Genomic DNA, 27,309 nt, shown 5'->3' on the forward strand with positions numbered 1-27,309 from the left:
CTGGGTTCCTAATCCCGACTTTGCCAAACGCTAGCTGGGTGACCTTGAGCAAGTCACTTCCCTTCCCTCCTCCGTTCTCCTGTCCTCCCTCCTACTTACACTGCGATCCCCAGGCGGGGGAGGAACTGTGTCTGAACTAATTCACCCCGGCGCTTAGAACAGTGTTTGACACATCGTAAGCGCTTCACGAATAGCATGCAAAAAAAAAGAGGGTTTCGGGAGGCGGCCCGGGGCGTATTCTAGGGAGGGGGGTTGTGGGGATGCCTGGGTCCGGGGCCCTCCGCTTCACTTTATTGTATTTCCAGTGGAGCCACAGCAGGTGGTAGACCAGGCCCTGGTAGATGGCCAGGGACACGTTGGTGTGGAAGCCCAAGGGGTGCAGGACATCGGGGGGCTGGGCTCGGTAGCGTTCCTGGCGGGTGTAGCGCTGGGGGGCGGGTAGGTCCTCTATCCTCATGGAAATGAAGGGGCACACACTGGCAAAGTTGATGAATCTTTTAGACCTGTGGGGAGGGGGAAGAGTCCTCTAGGACATACAGTCCTCTAGACTAAAATCTCGTCGTGGGCAGGGAAGGAGTCTGCTTCTTGTTGGATTGTCCTCTCCCAAGCGCTCAGTACAGTCCTCCGCACATAGAAAGTGCTCAATAAATGGGACTACATGAATGAACGTAGAAATGAGAGACGGAGAGACGGAGAGACGGAGAGATAGCGTCCTTAAGCAGTTGGGCAAGGGAGTCTGCCAAACCACGGGTAGTTCTGCTGGCCCGGTGGGCGGGACCGGTCCGTGGTCGTCGTGGCGATGGGAGAGTAGGGGCCGAGAGGGCTTTCCCGTGCGGCCCCCCCAAGCCACCTAACCTTCCCCTCACTTGATCTAGCAGCAGAGGTCTCTGGGAATCTGGGGGCTGGAAGCCCATAGTCCTGGCCGTGATGCTGGGGTTGTGGGGACCTGGGCCGCTCTGCCCAGCTGTGCTGTTTGGAGCTTCCTGGACAGATGGAAAATCTCGAGCGCATGGGAGACCCTGGTGGAGGGGCGGTCCCGGCCTAGGGGGGTGTGGGGAGCGATGCCCTTTCTCAGCTTGCGCTACTTCAGCCTCAATGCGGAATCCAATCGGTCAGTCCTATTTACTGAACGCTTTTTGTGTGCAGGATACCGTACTAAGTGCTCGGGGGAGGGCGATGCAACAGAGGTGGATAGGCTGGTTCCCTGCCCGTCAGGAGTTTAATCAGTCCGTCAGGCGATCATATTTTTTGAGGGTTCACTGTATGCGTGGCACTGTAGCCAGTGCTTGGGAGATAACAGTACAACAATAAACGGACACATTCCCCACCCACAAGGAGCTTAGAGTCTAGAGGGGGAGACAGATGTGAATAGAAATAAATGATAGATATGGACATAAGTGCTGTGGGGCTGGGGGTGGGGAGATGAATAAAGGGAGCAAGTCAGGGTGGTGCAGAAGGGGGCGGGAGAAGAGGAAAGAAGGGCTCAGTCTGGGAAGGCCTCTTGGAGGAGATGGGCCTTCAATAAGGCTTTGAGGGGTGGGGGGCCGAGAGGTCGGCGGGGAGATAGACGAGATGGAGGGCCAGTGAGAAGGTTGGCATTAGAGGAGCGAAGTGCGCGGGCTGGGTTGGAGTCGGAGAGTAGCGAGGCGAGGTAGGACGGGGCGAGGGGATGGACGGCTTTAAGGCCAATGTCGAGGGGGAGCCGGACATTAAAATGAATTAGGGATATGGATCTAAGTGTTACGGGGTCAGTCAAGGCCTCTGGACCAAACAAGGGGCCTCTTACTCAAGTATCTCCACGTTGTAGGAGAACATGCCAAGCTGTTGGTATTCCAGCACCCTGGAGATGGGGAACTTCCGCTTTATCAGCTTTTTCCTGCTCCGATGTTGTGTCACGTCTTCTTCGAAAATGTACACCAGCTGCAAGGAGATGCCAGCCGTTGGCCTGATGGGCAGCCTTTTCCCGTCCTGGGCAACCCATACCCCCTATTTGCCCTCTGGGGCGAGGGTGACCTTTGGAACGAAAGGTTGGAGCTGCGTGAGCGGAGCGACGTGGACTGGTGGAAAGAGCCCGGGTCTGAGAGTCAGAGGACCTGGGTTCAAATCCAGCTCTGCCTGTTCCTTGCTGGGTGACCTTGGGCAAATCGCTTCACTTCTCTGTGCCCTTGTTATCCCATCTGTAAAATGGGGATTAAATCCACTCCCTCCTACTTAGGCTGTGAGGCCCTAGTGGGACAGGGACTGTGTTCAACTTGATGAACTTGTATTTGCCCCAGTGCTTAGAACAATGGTTAGCACATAGTAAGTAATAATAATAACAATAATCACATTTGGTAAGCACTATTATGTGTCAAGGACTATTCTAAGTGCTGGAGGAGATACAAGATAATCAGGTTGAACACAGTCCCTGTCCCATTTGGGGCAAAACAGTCTTAATCACCGTTTTCCAGATACGGTAACTGAGGCCCAGAGATTTGAAGTGACTTGCTCAAGTTACACAGCAAATAAGTGGCAGAGCCAGGATTAGAACCCATGACCCTCTGACTCCCAGGCCCGTGCTCTATCCACTAGGCCATGCTGCTTCTCCGCTTGCGAGTGCTTAACAAGTATTCTTCTTTTTACTATGAGGAGACCCGGAGAGGCCAGAGGAGGGGTGGGAGCAGGAATCCAGGGACCTAACGGACCTGACGTGAACTCTGGCTGCACTTCCTGTGCCCCAACCCTGGCATCTGCCCTTGACACCCACTGTCAGTAGCTGAAATTCTAAGCACCTGGCAGGAGCAAGCCGGAACAGGGCCAACGTGTGGTTTTGCTCAAGGCCAGCTGAGTTTGAGGGTTGTGGAGTTAAGCGCTTACTATGTGCCGAGCACTCTACTAAGCACTGGAGTAGATACAAGGTAATCAGGTTTGACACAGTCCCTGTCCCACATAGGGCTCAGAGTCTTCATCCCCAGTTTACAGATGAGATAACTGAGGCACAGAGAAGTGAAGTGACTAACACAAGGTCACACAGCAGACAAGTGGTGGAGCCGGGATTAGAATCCAGGACCTCTGAGTCTTGGGCCTGAACCTTTTCCACTAGGCCACGCTGTTTCTCTTGTCCTTGTCGTAGAGTGGCACGAGCAGGGATTAGGACTCTGGGCACCCTAGTTTGAGGAGTTTCCGCTCCACCACTGGTCTGCTGTGTGACCTTGAGCAAGTCCCTTAACCTCCCTGGGCCTCGGTTTCATCATGGACGGTAACAGAGATCCGAGGTCGTGAGCCCCATGTGGGATGGGGATCGTCTCCTGGCTCATAACCTTCTATCGACCGCTGCACTGAGCCTGTAGTAACTGCTTAATAGCTGCGTGGCCTAGTGGAAAGAGCTTGGGCCTGGGAGCCAGAGGATGTGGTTTCTAATCCCCGCTCTGCCATGTGTCTGCTGTGTGACCTTGGGCAAGTCACTTCACTTCTAAGTGCCTCAGTTCCCTCATCTGTAAAATGGGGATTAAGACTGTGAGTCCCATGTGGGAAAGGGACGTTGTCCAACCTGACTGTTTTGCACCTACACCAGTGCTTAGAAGAGTGCTCGGCACATAGTGAGCATTTAACGGATACTACAGTTATTATTATTCTAATTCCGAACAGATTTGGGTAAGGGGTGTCCATCTCTAAAAGTAGCGCCTCAAGGCCCAGAAACCCCTCTCCCCGGGGGCTGGAGGGGCCTGTTGGGGGAAGCCCCGAGAATGCTTCAACCTATCAATGAGATGGACTGAACGCTACCTCTAGGCTGGGGGCTCTGAAGTGAAAGCTTCCCTTTCCTCCTTTATCCTGCAGAGCGTAGTAGTAGGCGAGACGCCTTTTCCACCGGCTTAAAATTTGGGGCGATAGAGGTCAGAGCCGAGATGGGGAGGGGAGGTCTCTCCCCAGAAAGTCTAGGGGAGTGGGGTGGAATTAGTTTGTCTCTGGGACCCCCATTGCCTGACGGTTGAAGGGGCTGCCGTCTTCCCCTTCCTGAGGCCGGGAGCTGCCTCATGGATCCCCGGGGGACCTCACCCCTCTCCCCTAGAGCGTCCGGCCCCAAAGCCATCCCCCCGAATGACACCCCATGCCGGGCGGGGCCAAGGGGAGGTCCAAACCTGCTGTAGCCCTTCGTGGTCGAAGAAGAGACTGATCATGGTCTCATTTGGGCTGTAGTCTTCCCCATTCTGGATGTGCTGCATGTCCAGGAACACTTGCCAGCCCTCGGACGGGCAAAGCCGGAAGATGGAATAGCTGCCCTCGAAGAAGTACCAGATCTGTGGACGAGGGAGCCGGCTGCCAGGATGCCAAGGGCAGAGGGGGCGAGACGGAGGGCGGGGTGGCCTGGCTGGCAATCTCAGCCCTTGATACTTGGGCCCTGGGCTCCTCTTGGCTCGGCTACGGCTCCCACCCCTCCCCTTCCCCGACGTCCCCAGGAAGGAAGCGGGCTCGGGGGCAAGACGGGGGAGCGGGGGCCGGCGGAGAGCCAGGAGGTTCTCTCCGGCAACCCCCCACCCCCGGGCCGGACCGGGGCGAGACTGGCCCCTGCTCCACCTCCTCGTTCTCCGTGACGAAGGCAATTTCCCCTCGGAAGGAGCTGATGAAGTACTTGATGGGTGACGGGCCTTGGAACTCGGACAGGAAGATGTAGTTGATTCGGTCGTAGCTACCGAGGAAACAGAAGCGGGGAGGTCGGGGGTGGGTGCTCAGCAGGGCCTACGGCAGACCCGGGGTTGGGGATTGGGCCGGACCGTGGGCCCCGACGTGTAAGGGGAGATTGGAGGTGGAAAATGGTGTCTCCAGGGAAGGGGGACGGTGCTCCAACGCCACCCACTTAAAATGGCACCCGCCTTCCCCTTCTCCTTCCAATCTTCCTCCTTCTCCTCCTTCTCCTCCTCTGGTACCTTTGCAGGATGGCATTGCCCCAGATGAAGAAGAGGTCGGTGAAGGGGTTGTAGGATATACCCTTGGGAATGAGGGGTTTGGTTGAGTATGTCTCCAAACCCAGCAGCATCACAAAACTGTAGTTGTATCCTGTGGAGAAGGAAGAGGAGGTGAAAAAGGAGGAGGAGGAGGAGGCGAAAGCTTGACTGAGCAATAAAGGAAGACCAAGACTGGGGCCTGCCCCAGAAGTGTCTGAGGGGGTGGAGCCGAGGAAAAGAACCAATCAGTCCATGGTATTTATTGAGTGCTTTCTGTGCCCAGAACGCTGTAATAATAACTGCCGTATTTAAGCGCTTACTACGTGCCAGGAACTGTACTACGAGCTGGAGTAGATACAAAATAATGAGGGTGGGCACAGTCCCTGTCCCACGTGGGGCTCACGGTCTCAATCCCCATTTTACAGATGAGGTAACTGAGACCCAGAGAAGTGAAGTGACTTGCCCAAGGTCAAACAGCAGACAAGTAGAGGAGCTAAACGCTTGGGAGAATACAGCCAATAGAGTCGGTATACACAATCCCCGGCCCTGCCTTCTTCTAGGCTGGCAGGGCACCTTCTGGCCAAGCAGGCTCTCACCGTCCATCCCTGGGGATGACCTCTTTTTTTTTTGGTACTCATTCATTCAATAGTATTTATTGAGCGCTTACTATGTGCAGAGCACTGTACTAAGCGCTTGGAATGAACAAGTCGGCAACAGATAGAGACGGTGCCTGCCGTTTGACGGGCTAAGGTCTGATCGGGGGAGACGGACAGACAAGAACAATGGCAATAAATAGAGTCAAGGGGAAGAATATCTCGTAAAAACAATGGCAACTAAATAGAATCGAGGCGATGTACATTTCATTAACAAAATTAACAAAATAAATAGGGTAATGAAAATATATACAGTTGAGCAGACGAGTACAGTGCTGAGGGGATGGCAAGGGAGAGGGGGAGGAGCAGAGGGAAATGGGGGGAAAAGAGGGTTAAGCTGCGGAGAGGTGAAGGGGGGGTGGTAGAGGGAGTAGAGGGAGAAGGGGAGCTCAGTCTGGGAAGGCCTCTTGGAGGAGGTGAGTTTTAAGTAGGGTTTTGAAGAGGGGAAGAGAATCAGTTTGGCGGAGGTGAGGAGGGAGGGCGTTCCGGGACCGCGGGAGGACGTGGCCCGGGGGTCGACGGCGGGTTAGGCGAGACCGAGGGACGGTGAGGAGGTGGGCGGCAGAGGAGCGGAGCGTGCGGGGTGGGCAGTAGAAAGTATTTGTTAAGCACCTACTAATACTAGGTACCGTACTAGCCGCTGAGGTAGATACAAGTTAATCAGGTTGGACCCAATCCCTGTCCCACGTGGGGCTCACAGTCCTAATCCCCATTTTCCAGATGAGGGAACTGAGCCCCAGAGAAGTGAAGCGATTTGCCCGAGATCGTACAAGCACCCAACCGGCGGAGCGGGATTAGGACCCAGCTCCTTCGGACTCCCAGGCCCGGGCTCTGTCCACTGGGCCACGTGAGTTCCCTCACCCCTCCAACCGGCTCCCGGGCTGACGAGGCTCCTACCTTCAGGGATGAAGGCTGGGATTTCATAGTTCACTTGCAGTCTGTCGGTGCCTAGGAGAGCAGAGAGATCAGAGGGTCCACCGCCAGTTTGGATCAGCCTTCTCTCCTCAGAGAAACGGGCAGGGAACGTGTCTGTTTACTGTTGCATTGTATTCTCCCAAGCGCTTAGCTCAGTGCTCCGCACACTGGATGAGTTTGCTCTGCTAGACTGGGAGTGCCCGGGGAACCCTTCCGCCTCAGCAGTGCCAACCTTCCCCGTCCCGCCCCACCCACAAGCCAGAATGTGACCCCCTGGATCGGATGGCCAAGATCCGCCTCAGTCCATGCCGACCCGAGGTGCATCGGGATGGGCCGCGCCTGTGCCCAGGAAAAGTAGTGACGCCAGGAGGGTTCCCTCCGCCCAGAGACGGGGCCTTCCGAGGCTGTCAAACTTAATAATAATAATTGTGGTATTTCTTAAGCACTTACAATGTGCCAAGCACTGTGGTAGATACATAGTAGTCAAGTTGGACACGGTCCCTATCCCACGTGAGGCTCCCCATTTTTCAGATGAGGTAACTGAGTCCCAAAGAAGTGAAGTGACTTGGCCAAGGTCGCACAGCAGACATGGGGCGGAGTCAGGATTAAAACCCATGACCTCTGACTCCCAGGCCCTTGATCCTTCCACTAGGCCACGCTGCCTCTCTAACTTGACCAGCCAGCCCGGCCCAGCTTCCTTCCTGCCCCTGGGGGCATCAGGACTCCATCCACTAGGATGGCCCCTCTTCTTACTTGGGAAGTAATTTAGGATGAAGAATCTGGTCTTGTTCTCCAAGAGCGTCTTCATCAGGAAGTAGAATTCAAAATTCTCCGAGTCATACAGGGCCCACTCGATGTAGCATGGAAACACTGCAACAGAGACCGCAGACAGCCTTCCTCGAAGACGGAGAACATCCGGACCCTTCCCCCTCTCCCCGTCCGACCCTCCTCCGGTCCTCCTCAACTCCTTCGGTCCCCGGAAAGGGGGACGTCGGGTTGCCGGAAGGGCTCCGGCCCTTTCTCCCAGACTGCCTCCTCCGATAGCAGAGCACACCCGGGATCAGCCGGCCTCCTCCCCTTCCCAGAGATGAAATAATAATAACTATTATGGTACGTTAAACGCTTAATATGTGCCAAGCACTGTTCTAAGTGCTGGGGCAGATACAAGCTAGGGCTCAGACTCTTAATCCTCATTTTACAGAGGAGGTCACTGAGGCCCAGAGAAATGAAGCGACTTGCCCGAGGTCACAGAGCAGACATGTGGCGGAGATGGGATTAAAACCCAGGTCCTTCTGACTCTCAAACCCGGGTTCTATCCACTAAGCCACAATGCTTAAAACAACAACTGCCCACCCCGGAATCCCCGACCCCGACTCCACCCTCCCGCTGGGATGTTCGGAAGTCAGAGGAGCCCATAGGGCACCTACTTTTCAGGCGGTCACACACGTTTTTATTAGGCGGGGTCCGGACAAAATCCACTTTGCCGTCTAGGAGAAATCAATCGATCATCCCATCAGAGGGAGCGACAAAGCTCCTACTGTGTCTACAGAGCTGAACTGCGCGTTGGGGAGAGGACGACAGAGGTCAGACACGCAGTCGATCCTCGCCCTCGAGAAACGTACAATCGATGGGGAGCAGTGTGCCTAGTGGAAAGGGCCGAGGCCTGGGAACCTGGGTTCTAATCTTGGCTCTGCTACTTGTCCGCTGTTTGCTCAAGTCACTTCACTTCTGTGGGCCTCAGTTCCCTCATCTGGAAAACGGGAATTAAGGCTGTGAGCCCCAAGGGGGATGGGGACCGTGTTCAACCTGATTTAGGTGGTATCTACTCCAGCATTTAACAAATACCATACCAAAAATGGGGGAGAAGGACACAAATTACGGATTGAAGGAAAAGGAGACTCAATAAGTGGCGAGGACGTGAATCAATCTGAGTTTGGTGACAGAGCGGGTGAATCAACATGAGAAGCAGTGTCACCTAATGGAAAGAGCCCAGGCCTGGGAACCCGAGGACCTGTGTTCTAATGCCGACTCTGTCACTTGTCTGCTGTGTGACTTTTGGCAAGTCTCTTCTTAACTTCTCCGGGCCTCAGTTCCCTCATCTGCAAAATGGGGATTCAATACCGGTTCTCCCTCCTACTTAGACTGTGAGCCCCATGTGGGACCTAATGATTTTATACTTACCCTGGCATTTAGTACATAGCAAGTGCTTAACAAATACTATAGTTTTTTTTTGCGGGGCGGGGGGTTCCTATCGTACTTGTTAAGCACTTACTATTATTATGTACCAGGCACTGTACTAAGCATTGGGGCAGAGATAGAATAATCAGTTGGACACAGTCCATGTCCCACATGGGGTTCACAATCTTCAGATCAGGGAACTGAGGCCCAGAGAAGTGAAGTGACTTGCCCAAATCATAACAGCAGACAAGTGGCAGAGCTGAGACTGGATCACAGATCCTTCTGACTTCCATGTCGGTGCTCTCTCCACCAGACCACGCTGCATCTCCATAGTTATAATGATGATGATGGTGATCATTTAAAAGAGTGTTGAAGCCGGAAGCGAGTGCCCAATGGGTGTTTGGAGAGATTTGGAAGTATGCGATGTGGAGAGAGGAAATTCCCTTGAGGAGGAAGTGGGATTTCAGAAGGGCTTTGAGGATGGGGAGGTCTGTGGTCTGGAGGATTCAAAAGTGGGAGGTAGTTGCCGGGAGCGGGAAGGAGGTGAGCCAGGCTGCTTCCCGCAGCAAGAAACAGGTCACTAGCGAAGATTTTCGAGGAGCGGGGAGAAGTGAGCCGAGGCGCGTCCTAGGAGATGATCTGAGCAGCAGAGTACAAGTATGGGCTGGACGGGGAGAGGCCGGAGGCAGGAAGGTCAGCGAGGAGGCTGATCAGTCATCTTGTCGCGATATGCCGAGGGCCTGGGCCAGCATGATGACCAATGGGGTGGCCAAGAGAGGGAAGATCAGGCAAGGATTTTTTTTCTTTTGTTTTGTTGTGTTTTTTTCCAAAGGTACTTGTTAAGCGCTTACCTTGTGTCAGGCACTGTACTAAGCGCTGGGATAGAAAATAATAATAATTCTGGTATTTGTTAAGCGCTTACTATGTTCCAGGTACCGGACTAAGCACTGGGATGGATACAAGCAAATTGGGTTGGACAAAGTCCCTGTCCCATGTGGGGCTCACAGTCTCAATCCCCATTTTACAGATGAGGAAACTGAGGCCCAGAGAAGTGAAGTACCTTGCCTAAGGTCCCACAGCAGATGAGTGGCAGAGCTGGGATTAGAACCTATGACCTGACTCCCAGCTCGCCCCGTGCTCTATCCACAAGTTAATCAGAGGAACCCAGGGCAGGAGGACGACTGAGCTGGGGGAACTGGATGCCCAAACCCCTATGGGATGGGAGGGGGCAAGGCTGTCTGAGGGCAGAAAGGGGAAGGGCTAGGTGGGGGTGGGAGAGGAAAGGGGCAGGAGAGAAAGCGGCCTCACCTTTGACGCTTCCAAAAAAGATATACCCTTCTTCGTTGCCCGCTCCCAGAGCGAGCACGTGCTCGGTACCGTTACTGGGGAAAAAGACGGGGCAGAGCTTCTTGATGCACAGATTGTGCAGGGTCCGGGTCCACCTTCCTGTCGGAGAGCGGGGGAGAGGACCGGCTGGCCGGGGCAGGCCGCCGGTCCGCCCGGAGTTGGGGGAGGGACCACTCGACGCCCCGGGTTTCGGGGGACGCCTCTGGAAGGGGCAGGGAGAAACGAGGAAGGCAGGGGTGGGGGATGGTTAGGAACAGATTAGGGAAAGCGGCCTGGGGTCGAATATCGGGAAACTCCGACCCTGGAGGAGGAAAACGACAAGGGCCTTGTGTCCGCCTATAGACGGTCAAAACCGATGTACGGTGAGCCCTCTTTTCGGATTACTCCACTGTAAGTATTTCTAGGTCTGCCTCGCTCTATGGGAGGGGATACTCCTTATGGAGGGATCACACGGGGGTCTGATTCTGCTCTACTTCCTCAAGCACCCAGGGGAGCTCAGCACAAATTGCTTCCTCCTCTTACTACTGCTCCTCCTCCTCCTCCACTGTTACTTCTGCTACTACTAAGCGGCGTGGCTTAGCCGGAAGAGCCCGGGCTTGGGACTCAGAGGACATGGGTTCTAATCCCGCCTCCGCCACTCATCTACTGCCTGCTCGGTCGAGCCACTTCACTTCTCCGGGCCTCAGTTCCCTCAGCAGCAAAATGGGGATTGAGACTGCTTCTACTTCTACTACTGCTATGATTACTACCGCTCCTACTGCTATTATGGCTACTATTACTGCCATTATTACTACTGTTACTGCTGCTATTACTACTAATACTGCTGCTACTCTCATTACTGCCACTTCTATTCATTCATTCAATAGTATTTATTGAGCGCTTACTATGTGCAGAGCTCTGTACTAAGCGCTTGGAATGGGCAAACTGGTAACAGATAGAGACAGTCCCTGCCCTTTGATGGGCTCACAAGTCTACTCGGGGGAGACGGACAGACAAGAACAATAGCAATAAATAGAATCGAGGGGATTTTATTTTTATTCTTTTATTACTGTTACTGTTATTATTACTACTACTACTATTACTACTGCTATTATTACTATTATTACTACTACTAATACTGCTGTTACTCTCATTATTGCTACTTCTTTTATCACTGTTGTTGCTATTATTACTATCATCACTACTGCTATTATTACTACTAATACTGCTGCTACTCTCATTACGGCTACTTCTATTGCTGCTGCTATTATTACTGCGACTACAATTATTGCTATTGCTACTGTTACTGTTATTATTACTACTAATACTGTCACTCTCATTACTGCTGCTAATTATTTTATCACTGCTGCTGCTATTATTACTACTACTATCATTCTTACTGCTACTACCATCCCTAATGCTACCACTACTACTCATAATGATGGCATTTGTTAAGCGCTTACTATGTGCCAAGCACTGTTCTAAGCACTGGGGGGATAGAAGGAGATCAGGTTGTGCCACATGGGGCTCACGGACTTAATCCCCATTTTCCGGATGAGGTCACTGAGGCGCAGAGACGTGAAGTGACTTGCCCAAAGTCCCAAAGCTGACAAGCGGTGGAGCCAGGATTAGAACCTGTGACCTCTGACTCCCAAGCCCAGGCTCTTTCCCCTGAACCACGCTGCTTCTATTATTGCTACTATTAGGACTATCCTTACTACATCTTCTACGACTACTACCGGAGCGTGTGAGACTGGATTGAGGAGGAGACCTAAGGGTAGATGGACAGAGCCCAGGAGAGGGTCACCGAGGACCCCCTCCCTTTCTAGGGAGCAACAGGGATTCAGTGGCCAGACCAGGGGAGCCTGGGGGAGCAGAGAGGACCGGGCGGGGGTGGGGGGCGGCCCACAGGGGACGGTCCAGGAGGATGGTGGCCCACCCCCTGCCCCTCTTCAGAGGTCCTCACGGGATCTGGCACGGAGATAGTAATTGCCGGTGAAGTAGTAGATGAGCTGGTTCTGACGGATGAAGAGGGTGCTCTCCATGGCGATGGCATCCAGGATGGTGGAAGAAGACTCTATCTGGGGGCAGCTGATGGACCCCAGCCAGCAGCTGTCGATGGCCAGCTGTCACAGCCCAAGGAGGAACACGGGGGCAGGGAGGGGAGAAGGGATGAGACAGCGGCCGTTCCCTCGGGTGGCCCGACCCCAAGCTGCCCCTTCTCCTGACCTCCGCGGACCCGGGATGGAGGTGGGGGACTGGGGTGCCCACTCTCACCTCCACCATGGTGAAGTCCTCGAAGGCGGTGTCGGACAGCAGTACTATCTTCTGGTTGTGGATGCCGCCCAGGATCAGAACCGGGGCGTGGTTATGGGTCGACCATATCGGCTGTGACTTAGCACTCTCCATCATGAACAGGGGCCAATTCTGTACCTGGCGTGGGCGAGGAGGTGCCGGCGTGGGAGAGGGGATATCCGAGCGGGGGAGGGAGAGTGGCGGAGATGGGGAGGAAGATGCTATAGAAAGATTTCACCTCCCCCTGGGCTCTCGGTGGAAAACGCCGTAGGGCCAGAGAAGAGAGGATGTCTGACCTTCAGGCCCACAGCCGGCCTGCACCTCCTTACAGAACTCCTTCCCTTTGCCTCCTGATTAGAGGGAAATGGGGGGGCCCCTGAAGAAGGCAGGGTTCGGACACCCCTGGACAGTTCTGGGCACTCACCCTTTGGGCTGCAGCCCTCCTCTCACCTCTTCCCCTAAGGAAGACGTCACGCCATCCTTCCTCTGCTCTACGAATCCGTTGATATTTATGGAGAACCTGGAAAATCAGAGCAAACACGGCCCTCCGGCCCTCTCCCTTGCCCTCGGAGACTTCCTCCCGAGCAGCCCGAGGGGGAGGAGGGAGTTGGAGTGGGCAAAATCCCTGGGTGCTGATCTCTGACCCATCATGGGTCCTCCTAATCTGGGGCAGGTGGGCAGCTGGGGACAGTGCCAGCCTTGAGATTCAGCCACCACCTTTCTGGGGTTTGGAGGAGGGATGGGTTAGAGGTGGCCCTGGGAGCGCCTGGGTAGGTGGAGAGCCGGCCAGCTCACGTTTTCTCCTCCACGGACAGGCCGAGGTGATTGCTGTAGATCTTCACTTTCATCACCACACTGCCATTCTTTATGGGCATGGGCGTGAACCAGTTCAGGGAGCAGAGTTCGTCAAACTTGCAATTCTCTGGGGGTCAGCAGAGCAGATGGGTGGTTGGGGGGATGGTCAGGGCTTGGGCCTCAGCTCCACCCCGAGGCGGCCGGGATTCTTCTGGCTACAACCGCCCCACAAACCAGCCCCCAGCCACCACGGGCTCCGAGACTCTGGTCTTCCTCCACCTCGACTCCGCCTCCAGAGTGGGCCGGGCTGGGTCAACGGGGAGGTGGGGGGGAGTGCGGAGAGGGGGTCTGCTCCCCACCTGGAAGGAGCCGCCCTCCCATGGCTGACTTGGATTGGATCCCCTCAGGCCCCCGGCCTTCCTTCGGAGGTCAAAAGTCTGGAGCTGGGTGGGGAATGGGGACCGTCTGGGAGAGGGAGAGCTGAGGTCCACAGCCACGGGAGAGCCCCTGGCCTCTGGGTCATCTGCAGAGGCCAGGCTAGGCTTTTTGCTTCTTCCAGCGGGACTCTGGCTAAATCTTACGGATTGGGTAGGGGGCCGCCTCCATCTCGATCTCCAGCTGCTCCGGTTTCCATTTCTTGGTGTTCAAGGGGGACTGGAAGGCCACCAGGGCGATGGGCTTCAGGCCGGTCAGGTAACCCTTCCGGATGATCGCGGCCTTGTTCTGCGGGGGGAGGAGAGGGGATGTCGGGTGGGGGTTGGCCCTACCGGGCCCCCTGCCCTGGCCTCCCTGGCTGTGGAACTAGGGGGAGGGGGAGGCCTGAGGCAGGTCATGTACTTTACCACTGAGCTCTGAGTGGGGCTGGTGATCATGGCGTTTCTAGGCACAGCACCCTACTAAAGCGTTTGGGAGAGTTCGCTCCAATAGCGTGGGTAGACCCGATCCCTGCCCACAAGTAGCTTACAGTCTAGAGGATTGCCCATTCATCCATTCAATCATATCTACTAAGCGCTTGGGAGAGTATAATATAACAATAAACAGACACATTCCCTGCCTACAACGAGTTTACAGTCTAGAGGGGGAGACAGACATTAACAGAAATAAATAAATGATGGCTATAGACGTAAGTGCTATGTTGGGGTATAGTGAAGAAAGGGAAAAAGTCAGGATGACGCAGAAGGGAGTGGGAAAAGAGGAAATGAAGTCTTAATCAGGGAAGGCCTCTTGGAGGAGATGAACCGTCAATAAGGCTTTGAAGTTGGGGAGGGTAACTGTCTGTCGGATATGAAGAGGGAGGGCGTCCCAGGCCAGGGAAGAGGGCAAAAGGTTGGAGGCGAGATAGATGAGATCTTAATAAGATAAATAGGTTGACATTAGAGGAGCAAAGCGCGTGGGCTGGGTTGGAGTAGGAGACTAGAATGGTGAGGTAGGAGAGGGCAAAGGGACTGAATGCTTTAAAGCCAACGGTGAGGAGTTTCTCTCTGACGCGGAGGTGGATGGGCAACCACTGGAGGTTCTTGAAGGGTGGGGAAATATGCTCTGAACGTTTTTGTAGAAAAATGATCCGGGCAGCAGAGTGAAATATGGACTGGAGAGGGGAGAGGCACAAGGTAGGAAGATCAGCAAGGAATCCGATAGAGCAATCAAGGTGGGATAAGTGCTTGGATGAACAGGGTGGCAGACTGGATAGAGAAGAAAGGGCGGATTTTAGCGATGTGGTGAAGGTGGAACCGACAAGATTTAGTAATAGATTGAATATGTGGGTTGAATGAGAGAGAGGAGTCAAGGATAATGCCGAGACAATCAGTTGAGTCACAGAACTGGGGGCAAAAATGGGGCATTTCCCCCAGGCTCCCTCCAGCCCTAAACTTCTCCAGCCGAAGTGCCTCAGGGCACTGGCAAGAGGGAGGGCAAAGGGGCAACAGAGGGCCCGAATCTAGGTTTAGATCCCAGTTTAGGAGGGTGTCCCAGTTGGCAACTTCAGCGTGGCCTCAGAGAGAGAGTATAGGATTTTCACAGAATCCCTCCACTTGGGCCTTGACCTCATCCCTTCACACCTTCTCAAAACACTGCCCTCTCCCTTCTTCCCTCCCCTGACTGCCACCTTCAACCATTCACTTTCCATTGGCATCCTCCCCACTGCTTTCAAACACGCCCCATGGGTCCCTTACCCTAAAGCAGCCCTCCCGGGACCGCCCGGCTCCCACCTAATATTATTCCTCTCCGAATTCCTTAATAATAGCAATAATAATAATTGTGGTATTTGTTAAGTGCTTACTATGCCAGGCGCTGTACTAAGCACTGGGGTGGATACAGGCAAATCAGGTTGGACACGGTCCCTGTCCCCCATGGGACTAACAGTCTTAATCCTCATTTTACAGATCAGGGAACTGAGGCACAGAGAAGTGAAGTGACTTGCCCAAGGTCACAGAGCAGATGAGCCGAAGAGCCGGCATTAGAACTCATGACCTCCTTGAGCGAGATGTCTATTTCCGCTGCCTCTGCTTCCTCTCTGCCAATTCTCTCTTTGACCCCCTCTGATCTGGCTTCTGATCCCTTTGCTCCATGAAAACTGCCCTCTTTAATAATAATTATGGTATTTTTTAAGCGCTTATTAAGTGCCAAGCACTGTTCTAAGCGCTGGGGTAGTTACAAGGTAATCAGGTTGGACATAGTCCCTGTCCCACATGAGGCTCACAGTCTTAATCCCTTTTTTACAGATGAGGGGACTGAGGCCCAGAGAAGTGAAGCGACTTGCCCAAGGTCACCCAGCAGACAAATGGCAGAGCCAGGATTAGAATCCAAGTCCTTCTGACTCCAAGACCTTGCACTATCCACAAGGCCATGCTGCTTCTCTTTAAGGTCACCAGGGATCTCCTTCTTGCAAATCCAATAGTCTCTACTCCACCCTAATCCTCCTCAACCTCTCAGCTGTCTTAGATAGTGCCGACCACCCCCTTCTGGAAACGGTAAGTGCAAGTGCTTAGTACAGTGCTCTGCACATAGTAAGCGCTCAATAAATCCGATTGAATGATTGAATGAGACGTGATCCAACCTCAACTTCTCTGCCCCCGTCTTCTTCTGGTTCTCCTCCTATCTCTCTGGCCGCTCATTCTCAATCTCTTTCACGGACTCCTCCTCTGCCTCCCGCCCCCTGAGTGTGGGTGTCCCTCAAGGCTCAGTTCTGGGTCCCCTTCTATCCTCCATCTACCCCTACTCCCTTGGAGAACTCATTCGCTGCCACGGCTTCCACGACCATCTCCATGCAAGTGATTCCCAAATCTCCAATTCCAGCACTTTCCTTTCTCCTCTGAATCCTCGCATCTCCTCCTGCCTTCAGGATATCTCTTCTCGCGCGTCCCTCCGACGACTCAGACTTAACGTGATCAAAACAGAACTTTCCTCATCTTTCCATCCAAAACATGTCCACCCCCGTCTTTCCCTTCACCGTAGACAACACCACTATGCTCCCCGTTTCACAGATCCGTAACCTTGGAATTATCCTCGACTCATCTCTCTCATTTGATATGTCACCAAATCCCGTCGGTTCTTCCTTCGCCACATTGCTAAAATCCGCCCCCTCTCCTCTACCCAGTGCTAATCCAAGCACTAGGCTACTTGTTAATCCAAGCACTTATCCTATCCCACCTTGACTACTGCGTCGGCCTCCTTGCGGACCTCCCGGCCTCCTCTCTCTCCCCACTCCAGTCCATACTTCACTCTACTGCCTTTTCCTAAAAAAACACTCAATCCCCATCTCTCCACTCCTCAAGAACTTCCAGTGGTTGCCCATCCACCTTGCATCAGAAAGAAAAACTCCTCACCATTGGCTTTAAAGCATTCAATCCCCTTGCCCCCTCCTACCTCACCTGGCTGATTTCCTACTCCAACCCAACCTGCACCCTTTACTCCTCTAATACTAACCTTCTCACCGTACCTCCATCTCATCTATCTCGCTGCGGATCATTTATTCGGTCGTATTTATGGAGCGCTTACTGCGTGGACAGTGCTGTGTTAGGCGCTTAGGATCCCTCATCCACATTCTCCCTCTGGCCTGGAACGCCCTCTCCCTTTATAGCCACAGACCACACCATTCTCCCCGCCTTCAGATATTATTAAAATCACATCTTCTCCAAGATGCCTTCCCCGACTAAGCCGTCATTTCCCTACTCCCTCCCCGTTCTCTGTCACTTACGCACTTGAATCTGTACCCTTTACATATCCATCCCACCTTTAGCTCCACAGCACTTATAGCCATATCCCATAATTTATTTTAATGTCTGTGTTCCCCTCTAGATTGTAAGCTCCTGGTGGGCAGGGAAATGTGTCTACTGACTCTGTTGTATTGCACGCTCCCAAGTGCTTAGGAAAGTACAGTACAGTATGCTGAAAGTGCTCAATAAATACCATTAATTACTTCATTGAATCAGAGCAGAAATCAGTGTCAGTCGTATTTATTGAACGCTTACTGTGTGAAGAGCACTCTACTAAGCGCTTGGGAGAGTACGCTGTAACAACATAACAGATGCACTGCCTGCCCACAACGACCTTACGATCTAGCGGGATCTGCGTTTTAATCCCAGCTCTGCCACTGGCCCGCTGGGTGACCTTGGGCACGTCACTTAACTTCTCGCGGCTCTGCCGCTCGCCCCCTGGGTGAGCTTGGGCAAGTCAGTTAATTTCTCTGTGCCTCCGTTTCCTCATCTGGGGATTTAATTCCTGTTCTCCCTCCTACTTAGAATATGAACCCCATGTGGGACAGGGACTGGATCGGACCTGATTATCTCGTCCCTACCCCGGCACTTAGTTCGGAGCTCGGCACGTTATAAGCATTTAACAAATAATACTAACGTTATGGTTATTATTATTACCATTATTACATCTAGAGGCAAGTCCTTGGGAAAGTTGGCTGATCAGAGCCTCATTTTAATGTCTGTTTCCGTCTGATCCTTGAGGGCAAGAATTGACTCTTCTAACTCCATTTCACTCTTCGCAGTGCTCGGTACAGTGCTCTGCACCCAGCCGGTGCCCAATCAGTACGACTGAGTGATTGACAAAAATGGAGTCGATGGCGATTTTTTATTTATCATGGGCCTGAGCCAGCCTCGTTTTTCCAACAGAGGGAACTGGATATACCATCTCTGATTCCCAGGCTTTGGTGCAGTGCTCTGCACAAAGTTAGTGCTCAAAAAATACCAACCCAACTACTACTCCTGGGCTCTGCCACTTGGGCGGAGGACCGTACTAAACGCTTGGGAGAGTCCACACGACAGAGTTAGCAGGCACGTTCCCTGCGTCGTCCTGACCCGCTCCCTTCATTCCTCCCCCTTCCCAGCCCCTCGGCACTCATGTCCGTATCCGTCATTTATTTATTTCTATTAATGTCTGTCTCCCCCACTCTAGACCGTAAGGTCGCTTTGGGCAGGGAATGTGTCAGTTTACTGTTGTATTGTACTCTCCCAAGCTCTTAGTACAGTGCTCTGCGCACCGTAAGCGCTCAATAAATACGAACGAATGAATGAATGAGCTTACACTCTAGCGGGACTAGCCTTTATACGACATGTTGTTGGGTGCAGATTCAGCCGGTCACTTTGGAGGGCTCGACACCCCTCCTCGCCGAGAACCTGACCGGGGCCGGGGTGGTGCTTAAATGCTCTCTTACCTCTTGGTAGCAGGTAAAACTGATCTTCAGGTAATAAGGGAAGCCCATGTAGAACTGAAAGCAGAAAAGACAACGAAGAACAAGGGAGAGTGGCTGAGATCTAAACGGCAATCAGGACGACCCAGTGCACCGTGCCTGGGACCACCCACCCTCCCCCACTACTCCTGGAACAGCTTGATAACCTTGTATCTCCCCCAGCGCTTAGAACAGTGCTTGGCACATAATAATAATAACGATGGCATTTGTTAAGCGCTTACTATGTGCAGAGCACTGTTCTAAGCGCTGGAGTAGATACAGGGTAATCAGATTGTCCCACATGAGGCTCACAGGCGTAAGCCCCATTTTACAGATGAGGTAACTGAGGCACAGAGAAGTTAAGTGACCTGCCCACAGTCACACAGCTGACAAGTGGCAGAGCCGGGATTTGAACCTATGACCCCTGACTCCCAAGCCCGGCCTCTTTCCACTGAGCCACTGAGCCGTGCTGCTTCCCATAATAAGCACATGGTAAGCGCTTAACAACAAATACTGTCATTATTACTCCCTCCGGACTGTGAGCTCATCGTGGGCAGGGATTGTCACTGTTTATTGTCATATTGTACTTTCCCAAGTGCTTAGTACAGTGCTCTGAGCACAGTAAGCGCTTAGTAAATATGATTAAATGAATTAATATTCCCCAGAGGCCACCCTCCACTCCTCCCTACCTGACCTCTTACTCCACTCTCTCACCTCTGGTCCCGGGCTCATCCCCTTCCTCCTGCCTAGACCTCAACTCGTCATGGGCAGGGAACGTGCCCGCTATTTCTGTCGTATTGTCCTCTCCCAAGCGATCAGTACAGTGCTCTGCACGTAGTAAGCGTTCAATAAATACCGTCGATCGATGAATAAAAATAACCATTAGAATATAATATTAATATCGGCGATGGTGATAATATTGAATGATATGATCGCACTTCTAATAATTATTATCAGGGTAATAATGGCATTTGTTAAGCACTTACTATGTGCCAGGCTCTGTACTAAGTGCTGTGGTGGGTACCAGAAAATTGGGGTTGGACACAGTGCCTTGTCCTACGTGGGGCTCACAGTCTTAATCCCCATTTTACGGGTGAGGTAACTGAGGCCCAGAGAAGTGAAGCGACTTGTCCAAGATCATACAGCAGACAAGTGGCAGAGCCGGAATTAGAACCCATGACCTTCCGACTCCCAGGCCCTTGCTCTATCCACTCTATCCATGCTGCTTCTCTAAGTTTACGTATTATTTATCTTTTTATTCATTTGTATTAATGTCCGTCTCCTCCTCTGGACTGTGAGCTCATTGTGGGCAGGGAATGTGTTTGATGTTATAGTGTTCTCTCCCAAGCGCTTAGTACAGTGCTTTGCACAGTAAGTGCTCAATAAATATGATTAATAATTAACAATAATAATAATAATAGGTTAGACCTCCCTCGCCCTCCAAATGACAATAATGATAACTGTGGTTTCTGTTTAGCGCTTACTGTGTGCCAAGCACTGTGCTAAGCACTGAGGGAGATATCTGGAAATCAGGTCTCACGTGGAGCCCACAGTCTAGGTAGGACGGAGAACAAGCATTGAATATCCATTTTGCAGATGAGGTAACTGAGGCACAGATCAGTGAGGCAACTTGCCCAGGATCACACAGCCGACGTGCGGCGGAGCCGGAATTAGAACCCAGGTCCTCTGACTCCCCGGCCTGGGTTACGCCGCTCCAGAGCAGCCAGGCTGATGTTTCAGATCCTCCAAACATCACTCTGCATTTAAATTAAAGCTGTCCGGAGCACACAGGTACATATCGATTTACGTACTCTACGATTGAAGAACTTGCTTTTTCAGGATCCTCTTCCTGTAAATTATTTTTTGGCCGTCTCCCCCATCTGACTGCGAGCCCTTTGAGGGCAGCACTCGCGTCTTTTACTGCTCTTGCATTCTCCCAAGCTTTTGAGTACAGTGTCCTGCACCCCTAGGCAGATACTAGGGCTAAGAGAAGCAGCACCCACCCATGAGAAGCGGCGTGGCTCAGTGGAAAGAGCACGGGCTTTGGGTTCGAATCCCGGCTCTGCCACTTGTCAGCTGTGTGACTGTGGGCAAGTCGCTTAACTTCTCTGTAAAATGGGGATTGAGACTGTGAGCCCCACGTGGGACAACCTGATTCCCCTGTGTCTACCCCAGCACTTAGAACAGTGCTCTGCACATAGTAAGCGCTTAACAAACATCAACATTATTATTATTATATTACTTGTTTGAGGATTAAATTGGGGGCAGGGGAATACATGCTCTTCTTAACTTCTGGAGGGACGATTCCCTCGATCGCAACTCTTTGAGGGCAGGGGCCACGTCTCCTCATTAAGAAGCCGCACGGTCTAGTGGATAGAGCCCGGGCCTGGGAGTCAGAAGGACCTGGGTTCTAATCCCATCTCCACCACTTGTCTGTCTTGGGCGAATCACTTCACTTCTCTGTGCCTCAGTTCCCTCATCTGTATAATGGAGGTCAAGACTGTGAGCCCTAAGTGGGACAGGGATTGAGTGCAACCCGAGTAGCTTGTAACAATCCTAGTGCTTAGTTGAGTGCCTGGCCCATTGTAAGTGCTTAATAATAATGTATTTTATTATTTTTAATCATTTCCTAGGGCCTGGGGATTCTCAAGACCCATTGACTGGGGGTCCCTAGCCCAAATATTGCCCGGGAAACATGAATCACAGCATCCTACCCCCATGGTTCTCACCCCCGGGTTCTCACCATGCTGTCCTTGGGGTCGATAGCGGATTCCCCTAGATTCTTGAAGATCTCAGCCACGTGCCTCACCGGCTTCACTTTAAACATGACATCCTTCTCCCCGCCCAAGTTGTCAAATTTATTCAGCGCCACTTTCCACAGGCATTCTTCCCGCGAATCCATCCCCAGCTGGGGCAGGAGCAGGAGCCGGGGCAGGAGCAGGAACAGGAGCAGGGGCAGAAGCGGGGCCATCGAGTCTGGCTTCCTGGAGAGAAAGGGGTGACTGGAATTAGCTCTCTGCCCGTTCCTCAGCCTCCCTAAAGCGGCTGGGTCTCGCTCAGGTGGGACGGTGACCCCTCCAGTCAATCAATCAATCAATGTTATGGTGAACACCCTCCAGTCAATCAATCAGTGCTATTCATTGAGCGCTTACTATGTGCAACCTCACTGTACAACGGGCTCGGGAGAGTCTGACAGAGTTGGTAAACACGTTCCCTGCCCACCGCGAGCTCGCAGTCTAGAAGGGGAGACTTCTTTCAGGAAGAGGACGCTTATTTCCGGTGGGAGGCCTTATTTCTGGTGATGAGGCCTCGATGAGGACCCCGAGTCTCTCCTCGGGTCCCCCGAAGGATTGCAAAAGAGAAGCAGCGTGACTTAATGGAAGGAGCCCGGGCTTGGGATTCAGGGGACATGGGTTCTAATCCCGGCTCCGCCACTTGTCTGCTGTGTGACCTTGGACAAGCAGCTTAACTTCTCAGTTTACCTCCTCTGGAAAATGTGGATTAATAATAATAATAATAATAATGTTGGTATTTGTGAAGCGCTTACTATGTGCAGAGCACTGTTCTAAGCACTGGGGTAGACACAGGGGAATCAGGTTGTCCCACGTGGGGCTCACAGTCTTAATCCCCATTTTCCAGATGAGGTCACTGAGGCACAGAGAAGTGAAGTGACAGCTGACAAGTGGCAGAGCCGGGATTCGAACCCATGACCTCTTACTCCAAAGCCCGTGCTCTTTCCACTGAGCCACGATTAAAACTGGGAGCCCCAAGTGAGGCAACCTGATTATCCTGTATCTACCCCAGCGCTTAGAACAGTACTTGGCACATAGTAAGCGCTTAGTAAATACCATAAGAACAATAATAATAATAAAATGGACTCAGAGGCAGAAAGTTATTGGCGGCCAGGTCTTAGCTAGGACCAGCCGGAGCCCCGGGGCTGAAAGATGGTGTGTGTATGGGTGTGCGTGTGCACGTGTGTGGTGCGTGCACGCGTGTTGCGTGTGTGTATGTATGTGCAGGGAAGCAACATGGCCTAACGGATAGAGCCCGGTCCTGGGAGTCAGAAGGTCAACGGTTCTAATCCTGCCTCCGCTACTAATCTGCCGTGTGACCTGGGGCAAACCACTTCACTTCTCTGGGCCTCAGTTCCCTCATCTGTAAAATGGGGATGGAGGCTGCAGGCCCCGCGTGGGACGGGGCCCAGTGGCTTCGATCCGCCCCAGCGCTTAGTACAGTGCCCGGTACCACAGTAAGCGCAAGAACAAATACGATCATTATTCATCGTTGCTGTGACGATGCCACCTCCCTCCGTGGGCCGGGCCCTTCTGTCCTGCGAGAGCCCTGGCCACCTCCTCCGGGAGGGCCACCCGGGTCGCCGCCTCCCCCCCGCCCCCCACCGTCTCCCCTTGCCCCCGCTGACCCCTGCACGGCCCCTGGCCCAGAGCCCCCGGTCACCCGGCACAAGGACGGACGAACCTCGGTGGCCTGGGGCAATGGGGAGCTCAGGGGAGGGTTAAAGTCGCCCTCAACGGCCTCGGCGCGTGGGATCCCTGAAGGGGGAGGGCGGGGCCGTCGGCGCCCGGGCCCCCCCAAGGGGGCGGGGCTACGGGTTTGGGAGTCCCGGGTCATGGGTTCGAATCCCGCCTCTGCCGCTTATCAGCTGGGTGACTACGGGCTTTGGAGTCCAGAGGTCACGGGTTCAAATCCCGGCTCGGCCATTTGTAATAATAATCATAATAATGTTGATATTTGTTAAGCGCTTACTGTGTGCAGAGCACTGTTCTAAGCGCTGGGGGAGACACGGGGGAATCGGGTTGTCCCACGTGGGGCTCCCAGTCTTCATCCCCATTTGACAGATGAGGGAACTGAGGCCCAGAGAAGTGAAGTGACTCGCCCACGGTCACACAGCCGACAAGTGGCAGAGCTGGGATTCGAACTCATGAGCCCTGACTCCAAAGCCCGTGCTCTCTCCACTGCGCCACGCTGCTTCTGTGTGACTTTGGGCAAGTCACTTAACTTCTCGGTGCCTCAGTGACCTCATCTGTAAAATGGGGATGAAGACTGTGAGCCCCACGGGGGACAACCTGATTCCCCTGTGTCTACCCCAGCGCTTAGAACAGGGCTCGGCACATAGTAAGCGCTTAACAAATACCAACATTATTGTTATTATTATTATTATTCACTTCTCTGGGCCTCAGTGACCTCATCTGGAAAATGGGGATTATGACGGTGAGCCTCCCGTGGGACAACCTGATGACCCTGTATCTCCCCCAGCGCCTAGAACAGTGCTCTGCACATAGTTAGCGCTTAACAAACACCAACATTATTAGTATTATTATTATTATCGGAGCGCGGCCCCCCAGAGGGGCAGAGTCATGGGCGAGCGGGCCCGAAAAGGAGCGGGGCTACGGGCTTGGGATTCCGAGGTCATGGGTTCGAATCCCGCCTCTGCCACTTATCAGCTGGGTGACTGTGGGCAAGGAGAAGCAGCATGGCTCAGTAGAAAGAACCCGGGCTTGGGATTCAGCGGTCATGGGTTCGAATCCCGGATCTGCCACTTGTCAGCTGTGTGCCTATGGGCAAGTCTCTTCACTTCTCTGTGCCTCAGTTGCCTCATCTGTAAAATGGGGATTAACTGTGAGCCTCACGTGGGACAACCTGATGACCCTGTATCTACCCCAGCGCTTACAACAGTGTTCTGCACATAGTAAGCGCTTAACAAACACCAATATTATCATTATTATTATTATCGGAGCGCGAGCCCCCAGAGGGGCGGAACCATCGGCGCGGGGGGCCCCAAAGGGCGTTCTCTCCCGGTTCTCCTCTTATCTTTCCGGCCGTTCATTCTCGGTCTCCTTTACGGGCTCCTCCTCCCCTTCCCATCCCTTCAGGGGTTCCTCGAGACTCATTTCTTGGCCCTCTTCTGTTCTCCATCTACACTCACTCCCTTGGTGAACTCACCCGCTCCCACGGCTTCGACTATCACCTCTACGCAGTTGACGCCCTATTCGACATCTCCTCCCCTGTTCTCTCTCCCTCCCTCCAGGCTCGCATCTCCTCCTGCCACCTGAAACTCAACGTGTCCAAGACCGAGCTCCTTATCTTCCCTCCCAATCCCCGTCCTCTCCCTGACGTCCCCGTCACTGTGGACGGCACGACCGTCCTTCCCGTCTCACAGGCCCGCAACCTCGGTGTCATCCTCGACTCCGCTCTCTCATTCACCCCGCACATGCGATCCGTCACCAAAGCCTGCCGGTCTCACCTTTACAATATCGCCAAGATCCGCCCTTTCCTCTCCATCCAAACGGCTACTGTGCCGGTACAAGCTCTCATAATATCCCAGCTGGATGATTGTGTCAGGTTCCTCTCTGACCTCCCTTCCTCCTGTCTCTCCCCACTCCAGTCTATTCTTCATTCCGCTGCCCGGATTATCTTTCTGCAGAAAGGCTCTGGGCCTGTCCCTCCCCTCCTCAAAAACCTCCTGTGGTTGCCTATCAACCTTCGCACGAAACAAAAACCCCTCACTCTTGGCTTCAAGGCTCTCCATCCCCTTGCCCCCTCCTACCTCTCCTCCTTTATCTCTTTCTCCTGCCCACCCCGCACCCTCCGCTCCTCTGCCGCCCACCTCCTCACCGTCCCCCGTTCACACCTATCCCGCCGTCGACCCCTGGGCCTCGTCCTCCCACTGTCCTGGAAAGCCTTCCCTCCTCACCTCCACCAAACTTTCTTCCCCCCTTCAAAGCCCTACTGAGAGCTCACCTCCTCCGAGAGGCCTTTTCCTCCTCTCCTCCTCCCCATCTCCCTCCCCCGGCTCTATCCCCTTCCCCGCCCCACAGCATTTGCGTCTCTATGTACAAATTTATTATTCTATTTATTCATGATGTGTATATATCTATAATTCTATTTATTTATATTGACGCTATTGATGCCTGTCCAAGTTGTTTTGCTTTCCTGTCTCTGTCTCCCCCCTTCTGGACCGGGAGCCCGTTGTTGGGTAGGGGTTGTCTCTGTTGCCGAATTGTACTTTCCAAGTGCTTAGTACAGTGCTCTGCACACATTAAGCACTCAATAAATACTGTTGAATTAATTAATTTTAATAATACTAATAATAATGGCGATATTTGTTAAGTGCTTACTCTGTGCAAAACACTCTTCTAAGCTCTGGGGGGATACAAGGTGATCAGGTATCCCACATGGGGCTCACGGTTTTCATCCCCATTTTACAGATGAGGTCACTGAGGCCCAGAGAAGTGAAGTGACTTGCCCAAAGTCACACAGCTGGCAAGCGGTGGAGCCGGGATTAGAACCCACGACCTCTGACTCCCAAGCCCGGGCTCCTTCCGCTGAGCCACGCTGCTTCTCTAACAGATGAGGTCGCTGAGGCCCAGAGAAGCGAAGTGACTTGCCCAAGGTCACACAGCAGATTAGTAGAGCAACCGGGATTAGAACCCGCGAATCTTTGGACTCCTAGTGCTCTACCCTTAGGCCACGCTGCCATAATTGTTGTCCTGGGCTTGAAAGTCAGAGGTGATGGGTTCTAATCCCGGCTCTGCCGCTTGTCAGCTGTGTGACTGTGGGCAAGTCACTTCACTTCTCTGTGCCTCAGTGACCTCATCTGTAAAACGGGGATTAAGATTGTGAGCCTCACGTGAGACAACCTGATGACCCTGTATCTACCCCAGCGCTTAGAACAGTGCTAGGCACATAGTAAGCGCTTAACAGATACCAACATTATTATTATTGTCAGCTGTGTGACCTTGGGCAAGTCACTTCGCTTCTCTGTGCCTCAGTGACCTCATCTGTAAAATGGGGATGAAGACTGTGAGCCCCATGTGGGACCACCTGATTACCTGGTATCCCTCCCAGCGCTTAGAACAGTGCTAGGCACATAGTAAGCGCTTAACAGATACCAGCATTATTATTATTATTGTCAACCTGATGACCCTGTATCTACCCCAGCGCTTAGAACAGTGCTAGGCACATAGTAAGCGCTTAACAGATACCAACATTATTATTATTATTGTCAACTGTGTGACCATGGGCAAGTCACTTCGCTTCTCTGTGCCTCAGTGACCTCATCTGTAAAATGGGGATGAAGACTGTGAGCCCCACGTGGGACCACCTGATTACCTCGTATCCCTCCCAGGGCTTAGACCAGTGCTTGGCACATAGCGCTTAACAAATACCAACATTAATCACTCAATAGTATTTATTGAGCGCTTATTCTGTGCACTGTACCGGCGGGGACTGTCTCTATCTGTTGCCGACTTGTTCATTCCAAGTGCTTAGTACAGTGCTCTGCCCATAGTAAGCGCTCAATAAATACTACTGAATGAAATAATACCAGCACTGAACAAATACCATTACAAAGAAACCAACGAAAATAATGTTGGTATTTGTTCAGCGCTTACTATGGGCAGAGCACTGTTCTAAGCGCTGGGGGAGATACAGGGAAATAAGGGTAAATGTCTTGTTGCGTGACAGAGAGGCTCAACAATGTGCCCGTCGATGACTTTGCAGCTGGAGGAAGCTGGATGCCGGCGTGGCG

General features: G+C 52.9%; 1 protein-coding gene across 2 annotated transcripts in view; it reads right to left on the reverse strand.

Moving 5' to 3' along the window:
* Nucleotides 1–23,311, reverse strand: part of CATSPERG (cation channel sperm associated auxiliary subunit gamma) — a 34,044-nt gene extending 10,733 nt beyond the window's left edge. For both annotated transcript variants that reach the window (XM_029064503.1, XM_029064501.1), the window contains exons 1-17: nt 23,238–23,311; nt 21,505–21,745; nt 18,747–18,800; nt 13,666–13,807; nt 13,085–13,211; nt 12,740–12,809; nt 12,272–12,427; nt 11,961–12,120; nt 9,977–10,114; nt 7,918–7,977; nt 7,244–7,360; nt 6,473–6,523; nt 4,905–5,034; nt 4,555–4,666; nt 4,119–4,277; nt 1,787–1,920; nt 290–503 (exon numbers count right to left, since the gene is read on the reverse strand). In XM_029064503.1, the coding sequence (XP_028920336.1) occupies nt 290–503; nt 1,787–1,920; nt 4,119–4,277; nt 4,555–4,666; nt 4,905–5,034; nt 6,473–6,523; nt 7,244–7,360; nt 7,918–7,977; nt 9,977–10,114; nt 11,961–12,120; nt 12,272–12,427; nt 12,740–12,809; nt 13,085–13,211; nt 13,666–13,807; nt 18,747–18,800; nt 21,505–21,732 (2,052 nt within the window). In that variant the 5' untranslated portion in view covers nt 21,733–21,745; nt 23,238–23,311. The remainder of the gene's footprint in view (nt 1–289; nt 504–1,786; nt 1,921–4,118; nt 4,278–4,554; nt 4,667–4,904; nt 5,035–6,472; nt 6,524–7,243; nt 7,361–7,917; nt 7,978–9,976; nt 10,115–11,960; nt 12,121–12,271; nt 12,428–12,739; nt 12,810–13,084; nt 13,212–13,665; nt 13,808–18,746; nt 18,801–21,504; nt 21,746–23,237) is intronic.
* Between the last annotated feature and the right edge of the window lie 3,998 nt (nt 23,312–27,309).

This window comes from Ornithorhynchus anatinus, chromosome 5 (assembly GCF_004115215.2).
Source record: "Ornithorhynchus anatinus isolate Pmale09 chromosome 5, mOrnAna1.pri.v4, whole genome shotgun sequence".
Lineage (NCBI taxonomy): Eukaryota > Metazoa > Chordata > Mammalia > Monotremata > Ornithorhynchidae > Ornithorhynchus > Ornithorhynchus anatinus.